This window comes from Maniola jurtina, chromosome 26, assembly GCF_905333055.1.
Source record: "Maniola jurtina chromosome 26, ilManJurt1.1, whole genome shotgun sequence".
Classification (NCBI taxonomy): Eukaryota; Metazoa; Arthropoda; class Insecta; order Lepidoptera; family Nymphalidae; genus Maniola; species Maniola jurtina.
The window spans coordinates 6,682,611-6,702,034 of record NC_060054.1 but is presented as its reverse complement, the minus strand read 5'-3'; the positions used below and the strand labels follow the sequence as shown (position 1 = coordinate 6,702,034).

Sequence of the window (19,424 nt, the reverse complement as noted above, 5' to 3'; positions counted from 1 at the left end):
GCTCTTTCCAGAGGCCATTTGACATTACTTGTAGATGGGTTGAAAACTCGTGCTAGATCTACTGTAGGAATGGTAAACCTTAGCTTTGCCTCCATTACTGCCGGGCCTTGGTTGCCCCCAAACCATATGCGTCGCGTAAGCGTAGACGCAGCGCATACCAATGTATGAATGGAATTGTATGAGACATGGCATACCACTTGCGTGGCGTGAATCGTTCGCGTAGACGTAATGCGTGCAGTTATGCCTACGGATTGACGCGCGTCACTACGCGCGTGTCACGTGTACGTGCTCGGTGTTTTTATCTTCTACGCAAGGTAGGTACTGCAGCAAGGAATCCCATTGACGTTAGTGCGCCCATGGTTCTGGAATTAGATGCGCAATTCAGTGATCTCGTTATTTCATAGAACACATTTAGTTTATCAGTGCTGCATTTTGTGAGACAATGGTCGTCACACTAAACGGAATGACATCGCAGTCGATACGACAGCCGTCTTTTCAGTTGAGACGACGCCGCCGTCCCATTTGATGCGACACGTGTGACGCGTCGCCTGAATTGGGACGTCCCGTCGTACCACCGATGCGACGGCCGCCTCATTCTAGGCGACATCCGCCGTCTCGAACGAGGCGTCGGCCGTCGTGCCATTTTAAGGTATAATTTACGAGTATTATGTGACTCGTTCGTCGCTGGGCCTTATGGCGCCGAGCGGTAAAATATTATCAGCAATGGGCTTGAAAGCGCCGATCGGATAGTGCGCGTAGTAATAATTACTTGAGTGACGTGTTGACTTCACGAATATCGAAAGCGTACTGAAGAAGATGGCCACCGCGCGCTGCCTGGCTAGGCATTCCATTCATTCATAGCAGACAAGGACAGGTATAGTCAAGACATCACGGATTTACCTAGTGTGCGAAAGAGATAGAAGGTGTTGACGACGGATATTGGAAGGGTAATCTCACATGTGGTTCAAGCGTAGGCTCGAACACCTAAATATTAATTTCTGAATCTAAAACTTCATTTCACTGACCAGATAAAAACTATAAAAAGCTGTGATAAAAACAAATTAAGAAATGCTGAAAAATGCGTTCGACCACGTTTGAGTTTTGACCACCGACCAGAAACAAAAGAAAACAGAAACAAATTTTGACCATAGAGCACATAGAGAAGGATGATGATGATGGTTTTGACCACTTGACAGTTGACACTATTTTTTTTAATCAACTGGTTTTACGGCTCTGGGTTCTAGCCCTTTTAAGCCTTATAGTTTAACTGACAATTGAATCACAGGGACTTCGTCTGTGGTGGCGTTTGCTGGCGCGCGTGCCGGGTTTTTGTGGAGTGTTTTTTTTTTTGTTAAAAATGGCCGGTTTTTTATTTCACTTGTGTTTCTGATGGTAAAACTGACTGGAAAGCGCTCTAAAGGGGCGCCGCGCGTATGTTGGCGGGCGCCGGCACAGCGAAGTCCATACTTATACAGTTTCCCTAACTTCTAAATAACTACAAACTTGACATTGGCTAATCTTTGTAAAGCCAGAAGAGAGAGAAAAACAATTTGAATCACAGACCAGACAAAAAAAAATATTGGAGACTTACTTACCACATAAAATTCGATTTTACTTCCCCTAAATCCCCGTCAACGTAAAAACCCCGCTTATAAAGTGGAAACACTGGATTGATTATTATCTACTAGAGTCTGGCTAATGAAAGATGAGACTGAAATCGCCCGGCAAATTTAAAAAATATTCGGAGGGCATCCCCAAAATAATAGTGAAAAAACTTGAATGAGTTAATTTGATACTTGAAATTATTTAATTTTTTTAATGTTAATTTACAGCATAGAAATGTTTTCACACATGTGCAGTTTTCCAAGCCTCTACGTTTTTAAAAACTCATCAAAGGGTTGGGGGTTAAATTCCCAGACACTTTGACGTCCCTGATACATCTTCCAGTTTTATTGTCAAAGAAAACTTTTTTGTGTTAAAATCATAAATCATAACCAATGATGTAATATCGTATCGCATACAATCGTAATTTAATAAAAGCTTTGTGCTAATAAGAGACATGGTTTTAGAAAACATAATTAATATTAATAATTCTTTTACGAATTTAAACCAAGTATCAAAATTAAATTGTCATGAGTACTTACTTCCGAAATGGATAACGTCGGTCGATGTTTTAGGGTTTCCCACTAAAAACTTTGGAAAAAAGCCGAGGGTCATCTTTCATTAGCCAAACTCTATATGATTAATCCTAACTACTGACAATCCCCATCAATGGGGATTTGTGAACTTTTCTTCCACAAAACTCTAGATCCCCCTAGTAGTGGAGTAAACGAAGCCTTTTCGTCGGAAGTCCTCAGAAACAGCTCTGATTTTGATTTTTTTTTTAATTATAGTTTTTTTTTTATATATTACTAGAGGATGCCCGCGACTTCGTCCGCGCGGATTTAGGTTTTTATAGATCTCGTGGGATCTGTTTGATGGGAAATTTGCCTATTTCGATCACAGGGACGCCAGCTACTTCGATACCAAATCTTATACAAATCGGTTAAGTGGATGGCTCTTTAGGAATCCCGGGGGAACTCTTGAATTTCGCGGGATAAAAAGTAGCCTATGTCCGTCCCCGGGATATAAGCTAACCCTGTACCAAATTTCGTCAGAATCGGTTACACTGTTGGGCCGTGAAAAGGTAGCAGACAGACAGACACACTTTCGCATTTATAATATTAAGTATGGATTTCAAATCAGAAACGTTTTGAAGCGGGGAAATAATTATTAATATTTTTTAATCCATATGTACTATGATATTTATAAGTGCATAAAGTCCCGTAAAACGTTACCTTTGAAAGGTTGTAGAGGAGGTCAAATGCTATCAAGTGACCTCTTAACACCTATGGGCAAAAAGCGCCCGTTTTAGAATTATTGATCGTTTTCAGAAAAAATACGTATTTGCTTCTTTAAAAATTTATTTAAAAAAAGTAAGCTATAGTGCCATCTTTTTCATAAGTTTCTTAGTGGCAGACATCTTAATTAATAATTGAGTGTACTAAAATAATAATTATCCTCATAGTTTCTCAAGTTAGGGCTCCGAAAATGTACCAGCCATAATTTCTATGTGGCTACTTTGCAAAACTTTGCGTTACAAACCGCAATTTTCGATATGTATTCTTGCCTTGTTGCATCTCTAATTGTCTTTTTGCGATTTCTTCGTCATCAATGCCACACCGAACTGCAAGAATTGTGGAGATACTGCTACCATAAATAACTTTTTTGACGAGATACACAACTTGTGCGCTCTCGTTTTTTACAAACATCGCCAAATGATGAAGAGGTGAGCAGTTTCTCTTCCTACCCATCCACTCAGCGCTATTCCTCTGCAAAGCTGTAGACCTTTCAAGCTCCTTTCTTTCAACAGAAGACAACCTCAATTCATTTAAAAAGGTTGCTTTTGCATCCTCAAACACATCTGGACTCATATCAGGTTTTTGTGAATTTTCACCATGGTGAGGGTGTTTCGATACAGAAACCGTAGGCTTCTCTGGCCCTTTCGAAGATTTTTTTAATATAGACTTTACAACGATTTTTCTCAACTTTGAAATAAGATAGTTGAGTCCTGATCCAAAAATAACTCTCTGAGTGTTTGTGTGTAGGGTTCCTGTGTTGAAAGACTACTACAGCAGCGCAACGGCCTGTATAAGAACGGAGAAGCGAGTAATTTATTCGTATACCCCCTACGTATTTGGCCACCTGTGCGTTAAAGCTTTCTACTAAATTACTAGTAGCGCACTGTGTGTTATGAAGCCCTCTTTTCCGACATCGGCTTTTTATTCCAAAAACGTGTAGATTTAATCCGATGTCCGAAAAGAGGGCTTCATAACACACAGTGTAGCGTTATGAATAAAACTCCGCGAATGATATGATAGTTTTTTACTCAAATCAAATGCTTGCAACAAGCCAGAAGCAATTAGCTGAACCATCAGACCAATAGGCTCGGTACGTTTCTCAATGGTGCAAAAATAAATCAGGACAATTTTCGTGGTTGCCAAATACGTGATGAGGACCATTCAGGATATCTTTACTTAAATTTTTCATTTTTTCATCGAGTGGTAAATTTTGAGCACCCCAATATTTAACTGCATGAGTTACTCCGGTACGTAAACGCAAATACCTGTTTTTCAGTCGCATTTCTGATGGGAATTTGGTGTCTTGAAACAGCTTCACCAAAGCGTTGCAATAACTTCTGAGAAGATGGTTTTTGCATTAAATTTTTTCGACAATTATGTCACCGTTGAGCATCTAAAATTTTTTTATAGGTACTGGAATCGCCGTCAGTAACAAAATGATAAATACAACCATGAACAATCAACGAACGCTTAAAACCCTCAACCAAAATGGTCGATTCCATCGCGGCAGATGAAATTGGATAATTCTTGAAGCAGATGTGCTCCGGAGGTTTGTCGTTATTAACAGCTCGTGCGCAGACATAGCAGTACTTATTCTTCACTCCAAGATACAAAACTTTTCCTTTAACAGGTCTCACTCCGTCACTCGTTTTCACTCGTTTCATACAATCGTAGTTCCAATTTCATTTGAATATTAAGCAACCAAAGTTCATGAAATTTTGCAGACATTTCTAGAAACTAATATCTGTGTCTGTGGTGTTTTAGATTTTTCTAAAAATATGTAGTTTTAAAATTACAGGGGCTCAAAGATTTGTATGAAAATTTTTAAGACCGCGTAACTATGAAACCGAATATTTTAACAGAAATCTGGAAAACCACAGACATAGATATTAGTTTGTAGAATATGTCTGCAAAATTTCATGGACTTTGGTTGCTTAATATTCAAATGAAACTGGAACAACGATTGTATGAAACGAGTGGAAACGAGTGACGGAGAGAGCCCTCTTAAACCCAATAATTGCAGCAGCTCCTGACAGCGCTGAGAATTAGCATATGAGCGTTTCTCCAGCACCCATCAGTCGCCACAGCAATCATTGGTCTCCCATTTTTATCTACACTACCAATACTGCATAGTCTGCTTCTTCCTAGACTGCTTCAGTCATGGATTGCGCTGCTGTAGTTTCCCACCAACTACAGATGTTATTGTGAAGTGTGTTATAATTTTTTTTTTTTAAAGAATATTAGCCATGTTAAATGACTAATATTCCCCTTTCCTCTCTAACTAAGCGTCAGGCTTGTGTTAGGAGTAGGTACGACAAATAGTGCAACGGGCGGGGTTTGAACCGTCGACCTTTCGGTTTTCAGTCCACTCCTTTACCGGTTGAGCTATTGAGGCTCTCTCTTAAAATTAAAATGTAGGAGAAATGCCTGGCAATTCTATACAAGCGGTTATGATTTGCAAATGAGAATGACCGCTTGCAGATGACATGACACTTGATACTAATTGATGGTTCACATCCATACTTTGCTCATTTCTTCAATCAGCTTTACATTAAAAGTTTGAGCACACATACTGCATTAAAATGTAAGTTTTGTATATTGTACGCGCATTGCTGGAGCGAGACAACTCCATGCTTTGTCATTTACATAATCGATCTTCGATTGTGTAATATGCTTTTGTCAGGAGCATACTTTTAATGGATTTTTTAAACTTTTGTAAAGGAAGTCTAATATTGACTGTGGATTCTTACATTAAATATTATACTCATTCCCACAAGTGACTTTCCCACTTTTCTGAGGCGGATCGTAGGAGTTGCGAGCTTATTACGGTTTCTAGTTTGCCTGTAGTCTGTATCCTGAGCACTCTCCGGTGGCGGAGTGAAGCGTGCGGTTCACAAATATGATGAAGGCTTTCCACCAGTGTGGATTTTCATGTGCCTCATAAGCCTGCTATTTGAGTCACATTTGTAATCGCATAACTTACAATGATGACGTTTTTCACCAGTGTGAGATCTCATGTGCCTCACTAAATTACCATTTTCTGCACTTTTATAATTGCAATATTTACATGTGTAAGGTTTAATACCAGTGTGAGTTCTCATGTGCCTCACTAGAGTGCAACTTAGTGCACTTTTGTAATTGCACAGCTCACAAGTAAACGGTTTTTTCCCCGTGTGAGTTCTCATGTGTCTCACTAAATTACCGCTTTCTGCACTTTTATAATTGCAAAATTTACATGTGTAAGGTTTGATACCAGTGTGAGTTCTCATATGCAAAACAAGAGAGCAATTTCTTGTACATTTGTAACTGCACAACTTACATGAGAACGGTTTTATGCCGGTGTGAGTTCCCATGTGTAACAATAGTTTACTATTTGAGACACATCTGTAATCGCATATCGTACAAAAATAAGGATTTTCACCCGTATGAGTTTTCATGTGTCTAACAAGAGAGCTATTTGTTATACATTTGTAACTGCACAGCTTACAAGTAAACGGTTTTTCACCAGTGTGAGCCCTCATGTGCCACACTAGACTGCCATTTAGTGCACATTTGTAATTGCATAAATTACAAGTAAACGGTTTTTCACCAGTGTGAGTTCTCGTGTGGTCATTAAATAAACTTTTACATCTGCATTTGTTTCGGCAAACCTTGCAAGCAAAACTTTTTAGTGACGTGTGACTCTGAATGTGTCTTACTAGGAGACTTTTTTGTTTAAACATTTTTTGACAAAAGTCACAAATGTACAAAGTATTTGATACTGTAACTTTGTCTTCATTGGTGACTGGATGAATGTATTCTGTTTTAGGGACTTTATTCTCTCTCTCTATATCTTTCAACGCAATATTCGGATTGACACAAGACCAAACTGTTTTTGATGTTTCCACCAGCAACCCATCTTGTCTTGGAACAACTTTTTTTGTGAAAATGTCATTTAATTTGACAAAACAATCTGTTAATCTTCTATATCGGCAAACGACGTTCGTCCCGGCTTCTTCAGTTAGGGTCACTTTTATCTCGTTATTTGTAGCCAAATTCGCGGGCAGAGGAGCGACTGAAACAATACATTTTTAATAATTTCTTGTATTTTTAACCCCCCACCCAAAAAGAGGGATGTTATAAGTTTGACGTGTGTATCTGTGTATCTGTCTGTGGCATGGTAGCTACTAAACTAATGAACCGATTTTAATTTAGTTTTTTTTTGTTTGAAAGGTGGCTTGATCGAGAGTGTTCCAAGAAAATCGGTTCAGCCGTTTGAAAGTTATCAGCTCTTTTCTAGTTACTGTAACCTTCACTTGTCGGGGGTGTTATAAATTTTTAATTTACACTTGTTCTTGTTGTTCTAATTTATAAAATATATTTATTTACTAGCTGATGCCCGCGACTTCGTTCGCGTGGATTTGGGTTTTTTAAAATTCCCGTGGGAACTCTGATTTTCCGGGATAAAAAGTAGCCTATGTGCTAATCCAGGGTATAATCTATCTCCATTCTAAATTTCAGCCCAATCCGTCCAGTAGTTTTTGCCTGAAGGAGTAACAAACATACACACACACACACACACACACACACACATACAAACTTTCTCCTTTATAATATTAGTGTGACTCAATAATTTCCGACTCCAACGAAGTGCGTCGTGTTTATGTCAAACTAGCTGATGCCCGCGACTTCGTTCGCGTGGATGTGGGTTTTTTTAAATTCCTGTGGGAACTCTTTGATTTTCCGGGATAAAAAGTAGCCGATGTGATAATCCAGGATATAATCTATCTCCATTTTAAATTTCAGCCCAATCCATCCAGTAGTTTTTGCGTGAAGGAGTAACAAACATACACACACACACACACACACACACACACACACACACACGCACATACAAACTTTCGCCTTTATAATATTAGTGTGATTGATTAATGCTGTAAGTATCTTACCTAAGGTGGTCGCGGCGCGTGCGCAAGGGCCGGGGTCTGCCTGCCTGTGAAGTATATCAGAATGTATCTAGAGTGTACGATGGAGTCACTAGCCAGTGTGTAGCTATACTGCATTGGCTGTGGCTAGTCTTATGTAACTTTAACAAACGTTATTATTACTGGTAGGTATACTGACTTGTTCTCAGTGATGAGTGAAGAGTGTGAAGAGCTAGAGCTCACAGCTTTATGAGGCTTGCATTCTTGTGATGTGCCATATTCACCTTCATCATTCTGCCAAATACAAAACAAATTCATAACATTTTCAAAAAAAAAAAAAAAACATTTCAGTCTTTTGAGACTTTGAGAGAGCCCCTCCACAACTTAACAAGCAGAGCCTCAATAGCTCAACAGTTGAGGAGCCGACTGTATTTCGAAAGGTTGGCGGTTCAAACCCCACCCGTTGCACTATTGTCGTACCTACTCCTGGCACAAGCTTTACGCTTAGTTGGAGAGGAAAGGGGAATATAAGTCATGATTAGCATAGCTAATAATCTTTTTTTTTTTAAAAAAAAAGCAATTATATGAACCAAACAAGTTGATGAAATTGTATAATAGTGGAAAACCTAAAAGATACCCGAAGAAAAAGTAATGCCCAACTACAACCTCGAAACTATAGCCCAAGCTAGCCCTTACTATAATTCCGTACTTTATAATTTAAAAAAACTCAGATAAACAATAATAGAGGAAACAAAAGAAACCATATTTAACCAAAAACTAAAAATAAATAAATCCAAAAGTGTTATTACAGCATGAAGAATTTTTGAACAAATAGACCTCCATAATATGAAAAAAAATTGTTATTATTTTATAATGCACTTTTATTTATAAACTGTACTTTTTTAATATTGATTAATAAAAGGGCTTATTAGTAATAATAGTTTGACAGCTTAAATAACATTCATTTATATGTGATATTTAATGTTAAATTAATTAGCATTTAATTAATTCATAATTGTTATTTACATTTTATAATTTTCATTTGTTAACACTAGAACTGTAATATTAGCTTTAATTACCAATGTTATACTTTGCAACACCCTGATGGGGCTTCATGTTATAATTTTATAATATTTTTTATGATGTAAGACATGAACGAGGACTTTGTCTGTGTTGGTGTTGGCTGGCGGGTGTGCTCTGCCCTTTTGGAGTGTTTTTTTGTTAAAACTGATTGGAAAGCGCTCTAAGCGGGTGCGGTGCGTGTGTTGGCGAGCGCCGGCACAGACAGGGTCCATACTTGTATAGTTTAACTAACTTGTTACAAATAACTACAAACTTGACATTGGCTAATCTTTGTAAAGCCAGACGAGAGAGGAGGGACATGAATACAAATTAAAAAAAGAATAATGAATAGAATAGAATAGAACAGATTTTTATTCAAATAAACTTTTAAAAGTGCTTTTGAATCGTCAAATAATTTACCACTGGTTCAGAATGCTGTTCCTACCGAGAAGAACCAGCAAGAAACTCGGCGGTTGCTCTTTTCAATTGTTCAATTTACAATAATTTACAATAATAATAATAATAAATGAATGAACTATCTCACCTGGAGGTGCATGTTCATATGTTGCATGTACGCATGTTCATGGACAAATTCCTCCAAACAAAATGTACATTGGAAGAGACTAATTTCATACTCTAGTTTCTCCTGAACAAAATCACACATATTACTGCTGTCATCTTCATTCTTCACTTTTATGTCTTGATCAACCAACAGAGAGTCATCACTTCCTTCAGTTTTGATTACAAGTCCAGTTTCCTCTGATTCTGTCTGTTTGTCTTCCGAGGGGTGTTCTAGTATGTGTAAGTCACAGTGGTCAGGTCCTAGCGATGTCAACACCATATTACTCTTGAGTTGGTGTTTTGTGCGGTTTATCATTGTCCTGTTATCTGTTGAAAGACAAGAAACTAACCTATTTACCATGATCATAAATTAACAACTTACAGGATGTCCAGTCAACTTTTTATATAAAAAGGCAAAAGACAATACAAGTCTTAGCTCCTTCTCATTCCTCAGCCACTCTTGATGTGATTTAGTTACTTTTAATTTGCTTAGTAACAATCCATAACATGGCATTATAATTGACTAGAAAATGCTCGCGGCTTCGCCCGCGTGGATTTCGGTTTTTTAAAATCCCGTAGGAACTCTTTGATTTTCCGGGATAAAAAGTAGCCTATGTGCTAATCCAGGATATTATCTATCTCCATTCCAAATTTCAGCCAAATCCATTCAGTAGCTATTGCGTGAAAGAGTAACAAACATACACACACACACACACATACAAACTTTCGCCTTTATATTATATTAAGTGTGATTAATGCAGTGCGCGAATCTGACTAGAACTTGGCTCGTTTTTTTTTTTGTCAAGGGCTTGAGTACCAGATTGATTTGTTTTAGACTAATAGAACCACCAACCAGTCACATTTCAAAATTACACACACACACTTTGCTTACTCCTTGAAAGATCTTGTTTTGATGCAAATGGGCTGCGGGGCAGAGCTTCTGTGACCACGAGCGTGGCTAGCTGAAGTACGCAGTCAAAACAGAGTTTAAGTGGTTTAAACTGACAAACAGGAAGCGAATCTTTCATAGAGACCTATGAAACTTTTGTATGGGGCGGAGTACTGGAGCACAAGAGCATCCGCAGAATCACAAATCACAGGCTATCGTAGTGATTACATACTCTTTGCTGACAAACACTGGACGATCCCTTGATACCTTTATACAGTGTAGTGTTTGTACTGGACCATATTCTGGAGTTTGACAAGTGAGAACTTAACCTACTTGACTACGGCAACGACTACAACTTGCGAGTCTACTCCAAGGAATACCTATTCATATTGTGTTTTAAATGATTAAATATTAGTTTCTGAAAACTTAAAAGCGTTTAATTTCACCAATAGAAAAAAATATGGTCTTGAAAGTGGTTACTCAGTGTTGCCAGTGGCAGATAGTCAATTGTAACACGAGACATCTCAAAATGTAACATTTTCACGAGAAAAGTAACATTTCCTTATTTTTCGTGGAAAATAAAAGTAATAAGGTACACAGGTTAATATGGCACTTTATTATACAAAAATTTAAACAGTTTTCTTGTCCCATTAGTTAAGCTTAAAAAGAATCGTAATAATAATAATTATTGTTGATTGAATAAATTGACTGCTGATCCTGAAAAAGAAAAACATTTCAATATGTAAAATAATAATATACCAACGGATCTAAAAATGTCTTTGAATAGCTATAACTTATTTGTTAGGTAATCAATTTTTATTACAAGTGTAAATTAAAAATTTATATCACCCCAACACGTGAAGGTTACATTAACTAGAAAAGAGCTGATAACTTTCAAACGGCTGAACCGATTTTCTTTGATTATAGCTAAGAACACTCTCCATCAAGCCACCTTTCAAACAAAAAAACTAAATTAAAATCGGTTCATTAGTTTGAGAGCTACGATGCCATAGACAGATACACAGATACACACGTCAAACTTATAACACCCCTCTTTTTTGGATCGGGGGTTAAAAAGATTAAAATCGTCTTATATCGGGCGATCTGGCAACACAGGACTGTTTGAGTTTGAGGGCTACGCGCTAGGTGGACTTTGTCTGTGTAGCGTTTCATGGCGCGCGTGTGGTGCCTTTTTGGAGCGTTTTTTTTTGTTTAAAGTGGCTGGTTTTTGTGTTTCACTAGCGTTTTTGGTGCTAGAACCATGCTGGAACTAACTGGGAAGCGCTCTAAAGGGGCGCCGTGCGTATGTCGGCGAGCGCTGGCACAGACGAAGTCCTTACTTAACTATATAGTTTCCCTAACTTGAAAATATTTACAAACTTGACATTGGCTAATCTTTGTAAAGCCAAACGAGAGAATAAAAAAAAACGCACTAGGTAGGTACGCAGTGAAGAAAATTACGCGGGAATTTCAAATTCGTTTTGTTAACTGAACAATACTTGGTCTCAGCAAATAGATCGATAGATTCGATAGCAAAACTCAAATTTTAAGTTACGCCGGCCGGTATCTACTCAGCTCGCTCTCATTCCTGTAAAGAAAACCGAAGTTACCTACAACAATAACTAAGTAGTAAATAGCTAAATGAACTTCTGGAAACTAATGTGACTTAATAATAAGATGACAGTCAATACAAAAACGAACTGCTTTCAGTTGCAAATACTATGACTTTGTTTTTGCATTACTGATTCCCTAATTAGTTAACTACTTACTTATTTACTTAAAACTACATTGTATACAACATTTACTTACCAAGCAAGTAGTGTTAGCAACACAAATACACAGTCGATAAGGATAACGAACAAACCAATCACTTTCGAATTTTGACGAAATAAAGATACAATTTTTTTTTGTACTTAGATACATAACTACAAAATCACTACCCCGCATAATACGTCCATGCCCGCAAGGAATAACTTTATTATCCAAAACAAAGTTCAGTCACAGAGAAAAACAAACAAAACACTTTTTTAATCACAGAGTAATTATAAAACAAAGTGAACTTAGACTTAGAGAAAGTGAAATAAACTAACAAATGGGTCCAAAAACTGTTTTGGATGCGTTCCGTTTCACGATTATTTTTGGTTTGCTGGGAAAAATTTGAATATTTTTATGAAGTCCTAAAAGTAACGTAAAGTAACATTTTGAGTCGTGTAACATGGAGGAAACATGAGGGGGTCAAAAGTAACGTAAAATGTTACAAAAGTAACATTCTGGCAACGCTGTGGTTACTGGTTTGACACGGTTGACACTGACAGTACTGTAGTTATATTTTTTTTTATTAATTTATTTTACGGCCCTGGATAACAGTCCTTTAAGGCCTTACTGTAGTTAAAATGACTTTGACCACAGACCAATAACATATAGGATACTTTGTCAGTTGACTGCAGTCACCAGTGTTCTCACATGGTTTTCACTTTTCCATAAGGTGGAAGCGACGGGCCTGCCCGCGAAATTCAAATTTAATTTAGTTTTTCGCAATTTGTAAACCAATATGACAACGTAGGCTTATGGTATTTTAATTGCGACAATGGTAGTATCATCCTCACAGGTTTATATAAAAATCTTTACTTGAAAGAGTCCAGTTTAATAGATTAATTCTAGTATCGACTAATTTGTGAGAATAGTCGATACTAGAATTAATTTATTAAGGTATTCTTTAACTATCATAATTTACTCTATCCACAGTCAGACTGTACCATTTTCGCAATTAAAATACCATAAGCCTACGTTGTCATATTAGTTTACAAATTGCGAAAAACCAAATTAAATTTGAATTTCGCGGGCAGGCCCGTCTCATGCCCCTCAGCTTTTTTTTTGAAGTTTTGCACGATAAATCAAAAACTGTTAAGCATAAAAATGAATAAAAATTTGTTTTAAAATGTACAGGCAAAGCCCTTTCATATGATAGATACCTACCCTTCTTGGTATAGTTATGTTACTTTAAAAATTTGAACACATTTAATTTTTTTTTGTGACGTAACCACAAATTCACGGTTTTCGGATTTTTTCCTTTCCTTGTGCTATAAAACCTACCTACCTACCAAATTTCATGATGCTAGGTCAACGGGAAGTACCCTATAGGTTTTCTTGACAGACACGACAGACAGACATACGGACAGACAAACAGATAACAACAGATCCTACAAGGGTTCAGTTTTTCCTTTTGAGGTACGGAGCCCTAAAAACTACAAAAAAAAACAAAAATTCTGTAAATATACCTATTTATTGTAACTAATTACTAGAAATAAATGGCTAGAACCAAGGTTAATTTAGAGAAACGAGATTTAGTTAATGTTAAAGATAATATAATAACCAATATATTTTTGAAAATTTAGTATACCTATGTCAATAAAACATGAATAACAGTAACTAAAAATCCTGGTCAAGAGCGAGTCGGGCCTCGCTCTTTTAGGGTTGCGTACATTATTATGAACATTATATTTTTGGGAAATACTTATTTTATTTCTTTTCCGAGCTAGAACAAAGAAAAACCATATTTTTTTTTCTCTCTTGTCTGGCTTTACAAAGATTAGCCAATGTCAAGTTTGTAGTTATTTGTAACAAGTTAGTTAAACTATACAAGTATGGATCCCGTCTGTGCCGGCGCTCGCCGACACACGCACGGCACCCCCTTAGAGCGCTTTCGAGTCAGTTTTAACAAAAAAAAAAACACTCCAAAAAGGCAGAGCGCGCCCGCCAGCTAACACCGACACAGACGAAGTCTCAACCATAATATTATGTTCGTTTGTTTTGGTCACAGGTTACAAACTATTTTATGAATCGTCGTTTTCAGTATTGAAAAAATAGTTAACGACGTGGGTGGAACCTGCAAACATATCAAATAGTACTTTAATACTATTTGATATAAATTCATAATCGCATACTTTACAAACACCAAGACTTCACTAAATCATTATATTTTCATGTACATTTTGTAAGATTACATAACTTACAATGATGAGGCTATTCACTAATGTGAGTTCTTATATGCTAATTTAAATCACTATTTGACATAATATATTTTGTAATCGCATAACTTACAATGATGAGGCTATTCTCTAGTGTGAGTTCTTATATGCTAATTTAAATCACTATTTGACATATATTTTGTAATCGCAAAACTTACAATGATGAGGCTATTCTCTAGTGTGAGTTCTTATGTGCTTCACTAAATAACTATTTGTTGCACATTTATAGTCACAAAACATACAAGAATACGGCTTTTCACCAGTGTGTGTCCTTATATGCTTTTTTAAATCACTATTTGATATACATTTGTAATCACATAACTTACAACAATACGGTTTTTCACCAGTATGAATTTTTATGTGGCAATCCAAGTTACCTTTTAATGTAAATTTCTTATTGCAAATTTTACAAGAATATGGCTGTTCGCCCGTGTGAGTTCTCATATGCGGTTTAAGTCGTGCAAATTTTTTATGACATATCTCACAAGACTGTGGTTTTTCACCAGTATGCTTTCTCATGTGCCTAACTAAATCACCATTTTTTATACATTTATACTCACATAACTTACAAGCGAATGGCTTTTCACCGGTATGAGTTTTGATGTGTGCGTCTAAATCACCTTTTCGTGCAAATTTGCTATTACATATATCACAATAATAAGGCTTCTCGCCAGTGTGTAATCTCTTGTGCGCCAATAAACTACAAGTTGTTGCAAATCTATTGCCGCAACACTCGCAAGTATATGGCTTTTCACCAGAGTGAGTTCTCATGTGAATAACTAAATACTGCTTATCTTTACATTTATATTTGCATAAATTACAAGAATGTGGTCTTTCATCAGAGTGTGTCTTTATGTGGCGATTTAAATGAGATTTTGCAGCAAACTTGAAGCCGCAGATAGAACAAGAATGGGGCCTAACACCAGAGTGAATTCTCATGTGGCGAACTAAACTTTCTTTAAAATGAGTTGTGAACTGGCAAAGCTCGCACGAAATACGCTTCTCATTAGTGTGAATTCTCATATGAGGGGCTAACTGATATTTTTCTCTACATTTAAATTTGCATAAATCACAAGAATATGGTCGTTCACCAGTGTGAATTTTCATGTGGCAGCGTAAATAATATTTGTCTGCAGTCGCATACTTGCATAAACTACAAGAATATGGTCTTGCACCAGTGTGAGTTGCCACATGGTTTACTAAATGATCACTTCGTGAAAACTTTTTACTGCATATTTTACAAACATATGGCCTTTCGCCAGTGTGAGTTCTCATATGATGAATCAAATTACATTTAAATTTAGCTTTGAATTGGCAAATATCGCATACGAAACACTTTTCACCATGGTAAGTTCTCAGGTGCTTTAATAGTTTACAATTTGTTTCACATTTGTAATCGCATATCTTACACAAATACGGTTTTTCAACAGTGTGAGTTCTCATATGCTTCGTCAAACAACTTTGATATTTACATTTGTATTGGCAAATCTCGCAAGTTAATGGTTTTACTTCAGCGTGAGTCTTTTTGTGTTTGACTAAGATACTTTTTCGTTTACACACTTTTCGACAAATATCACAAGTGAATGATGCCATTTCTTTCCTCCTATTATTGCTTGGTCTAATGCATCCTGTTGAACGGACTCTTCTCTGCCTTGCTGCTTGATAACTGGAATTTTTTGACAATATATTCTGACCATCACAAAATCTTACAGCTTTTCGAGTTTTAATCAGTGACTCATCTTGCCTTTTGAAAATATCATACAATTTGACTACACAATTTACTAATAACTTGCTATCAACTGATTGGTTGTTAACGTCAACTTCTTGCTTAATCCAAAGACTACAGTGGGTATATGGTTTAATCATTGCTGGCTGATAACTTGAATCGTTAGACGCAATATTCTGGTTGTCAAAAGGCCTAACAGCTGTTCGTGTTTTCATCTGCAATGGATCATGTCTTGCTGTAACTTTTTCGGAAAATATATCATATAATTTGACATAACAATCAGGTAACGACCTCCAGCCCGCTGGACCGACGACCTGAAGGTGGCGGGGAGCAGGTGGATGAGGAAGGCGGAGGACCGTGTTTGGTGGCGCGCTCGTGGAAAGGCCTATGTCCAGCAGTGGACGCATACAGGCTGATGGGTTAGATTTGATTGGATTGGAATCTGGTAATCTTTTGTGTTGGTAGCTGACGGTCGTATTGACGTCTTCAGGTGGAAACACTTCTACAGCATTATTTGTTGCAAAACTTGTGGGCAGATGAGCGACTGAAATTAAACATTTTTTTTGCTATTGTATCGAGTCTTTACTCCCTACTTTTATTTTATCCATACTCCATACAGTATAATTATAATATTATAAATGCGAAAGTGTGTCTATCTGTCTGTCTGCTACGTTTTCACGGCCCAACCACAGAACCAATTTTAATGAAAGATACAGACTTGGGATACATCTCGGGAAAGGACATAGGCTACTTTTTATCCCGGAAAATAAAGAGTTCCTACGGGGTTCAAAAAAAAAAAACCGAAATCCACACAAGCGAAGCCGCGGGCATTCTCTAGTCTTGTATGTATTTAGCGTTGAAAGATAAATGTCTCACCTGAAGTCTCAGCTAAGTCTGTGGCAGGCTGGAGGTCTTCGATCAGCTTTTGAATGGCTTCCCTGTGAAATATATCAGAATGTATCAAGAGTGTGGAAGTACTAACCAGAACCAATGTTTTTTTTTTCGTTTCGAGTTCCGTATCTCCAGAGAAAACAAGATAAACTTGAAGATTAAAACCATACTGTGATCGTCTTAACATATAAAATACATATCCATACTAATATTAAATAAAAATAAATAAATAATAAAAATATTTTATGTCAGATTGTAATAAATTGTGTCCATAATTTTATACAAATTAAATTACATTACGTAAATTAAAATGAATATTAAAATTTAAAATTAAAATAATGTAAAATTAAAATAATTAAAGTAATTAAAATAATAATATTATAGTAAAAGTTCTGTAAGTATATAATTGTGCCAAAAAAAAAAAAAAAAAAACAAAAAAAAAAGTGTGTCTGTCTGTCTGCTACCTAACCGCTGAACCGATTTTAATGAAATTTGGTACAGACATGAGATACATCCCGGGGAAGGACATAGGCTACTTTTTATCCCGAAAAATCAAAGAGTTTCTACGGGATTAAAAAAAAACCGAAATCCACGCGGGCGAAGCCGCGGGCATCCTCTAGTAACATATAAACTACACTGAAATATTAGAGTAAAATTGCTTTTCGGTCACTTGGTATGTTTTAATGTTGTTGTACATTTATATTCATAAGCTCAGAATTTTTTCCTCTTTCATTTGACATCCCACTCGATACAATAGCAAAAAAAAATGTTTTGGAGACCCCCACTTTTTTTGATGTAACATCGTTAGGTCAATTTTTTTCATGTAAAATATAGCCTATGTCACCCGGACCTTTACGACAAATCAATTGACACCTCATTGGTCAAAATCTGCCTAGGAGTTTAGGCACTACGGTGGAGCACACAGAATCTGGATATAAACATACATACATAGACTGCTAAAATCATAACCCTTCCAAATAGGCTGTGCCGCAGTTGGGTAAAATATGGTCACAAGTTAGTCAGACTTGCAGACTGTTGGGATATTTTGAATTTATAGGAAAAATATCAGTAAAAAGAAAAGCTTGGACGTCCTGTTTGAGATATATATTTGAAGTGAGATAAAAAGTAATCGAACGTAAAAACAAAAGGATTTTAGAAAAAGAATAAGAATATATTTAAATATAAACAATTTAGTTTACAGCCAGTTCCAACATCCCCCTTTAAACTAAATTGTCTTACAAAAAAAAACTTAACATAACATATTAACACACAGAAAAAAAAAAACTAACTAAGACCTAAACTACCTATAATTCTACTAGTTGCGATAGGCCCAAGTGGTTTGGTAAGAATATCTGCGGGTGTATCACAACTTTTCATATAGTCTAAAATAATTGTATTATTACTAACTTTTTCTCGTATAAAATGAAAACGAGTGTCAATATGCTTTGTCCTGCTATGGTGCACAGGATTGTGAGCTAAGTTTAGTGCACTCTGACTATCTGACAATATCTTAGTTGTAGATATCTTACCGGTAATATCCTCTATAAATTTACGTAAATAACAGGCTTCTTTAGTTGCTGCAGTAAGAGCCATGTACTCAGCTTCAGTGGATGACAGAGCAACAGTTGGTTGTTTCTTTGATTCCCAAGACACTGGTCCACCAGCTAATTTAAAGACATAGCCCGTGTAAGACTTTCTGTCAATTGGACAATTTGCCCAATCAGCATCTGCATACCCTGTTAACGGCTTTCCAGTTTTCCTATATATTAAGGAATACTCTAGTGTACCCTTCAAATATTGAAGAATCCTTTTTGCTGCTTTCCAATGTTCCCTTGAAAAACACGTATTGAATTGGCTTAAGTAGCTCGTTGCAAATGCTATATCAGGACGTGTATTGACTGCCAAGAACATAAGGCATCCTATTAGATTTCTGTAAGGCAGCAGCAATGACTCACCACTAACGTTTCGTTCTAATTTGTTGTGAGCTAAAGGAGTACTAGCCGACTTGCATTCACTCATACTAAATTTGTCCAATATGGACAATATATAATTAGATTGACTAACTTTTATGTAATTTTGATTCCTTTCTATTTGTAATCCTAAATATGACTTCAAATTGCCAAGATCTTTCAAACTAAAATATCTTGACAAGTCATTTTTAACAATGTCAAACGTCACGTCAGAATTATAAAAGACAATTATGTCATCCACGTAGACACCCAAAATAACAAATTCATCACCAAAAAGTTTCGTAAATACACAAGGCTCCGAAGAAGTTCCTACAAAACCTATTTTTGAAAGGACTTCATTCAATTTTTTGTTCCAAGCACGAGGTGCCTGTTTGAGACCATATAGAGATTTTCGAAGCCGGCAAACCCTGTCTTCTTGGCCTTTCACACAAAAACCAAGAGGTTGTTCCATAAATACTTCTTCTTCCAAATCTCCATAAAGAAATGCTGTATC

General features: G+C 36.6%; 4 protein-coding genes across 9 annotated transcripts in view; 1 reads left to right on the top strand and 3 right to left on the bottom strand.

The window, feature by feature from the left end:
• Nucleotides 1-19,424, bottom strand: part of LOC123878323 (zinc finger protein 2 homolog) — a 364,832-nt gene that overhangs the window by 256,320 nt on the left and 89,088 nt on the right. The gene's annotated exons all lie outside the window — the stretch shown is intronic.
• Nucleotides 1-19,424, top strand: part of LOC123878314 (zinc finger protein 436-like) — a 382,404-nt gene that overhangs the window by 326,851 nt on the left and 36,129 nt on the right. The window lies entirely within an intron of this gene.
• On the bottom strand, nucleotides 5,684-12,624 carry LOC123878336 (gastrula zinc finger protein XlCGF57.1-like). Of its 2 annotated transcripts, XM_045925515.1 has the most exons (6): nucleotides 12,606-12,624; nucleotides 10,584-10,795; nucleotides 9,411-9,754; nucleotides 8,004-8,098; nucleotides 7,829-7,872; nucleotides 5,684-6,954 (listed from the first exon to the last, which is right to left on the bottom strand). In XM_045925515.1, the coding sequence occupies exons 3-6, from the start codon at nucleotides 9,741-9,743 to the stop codon at nucleotides 5,792-5,794; spliced, it is 1,635 nt and encodes a 544-aa protein (XP_045781471.1). In that variant the 5' UTR covers nucleotides 9,744-9,754; nucleotides 10,584-10,795; nucleotides 12,606-12,624; the 3' UTR covers nucleotides 5,684-5,791. The 2 variants fall into 2 exon arrangements, with proteins under 2 accessions (XP_045781471.1, XP_045781470.1); XM_045925514.1 differs by lacking the exons at nucleotides 10,584-10,795; nucleotides 12,606-12,624 and adding an exon at nucleotides 10,311-10,567.
• Nucleotides 14,086-19,424, bottom strand: part of LOC123878311 (zinc finger protein 345-like) — a 349,298-nt gene continuing 343,959 nt past the window's right edge. For all 3 annotated transcript variants that reach the window (XM_045925467.1, XM_045925468.1, XM_045925469.1), the window contains exons 4-5: nucleotides 16,947-17,008; nucleotides 14,086-16,614 (exon numbers count right to left, since the gene is read on the bottom strand). In XM_045925467.1, the coding sequence (XP_045781423.1) occupies nucleotides 14,513-16,614; nucleotides 16,947-17,008 (2,164 nt within the window). In that variant the 3' untranslated portion in view covers nucleotides 14,086-14,512. The remainder of the gene's footprint in view (nucleotides 16,615-16,946; nucleotides 17,009-19,424) is intronic.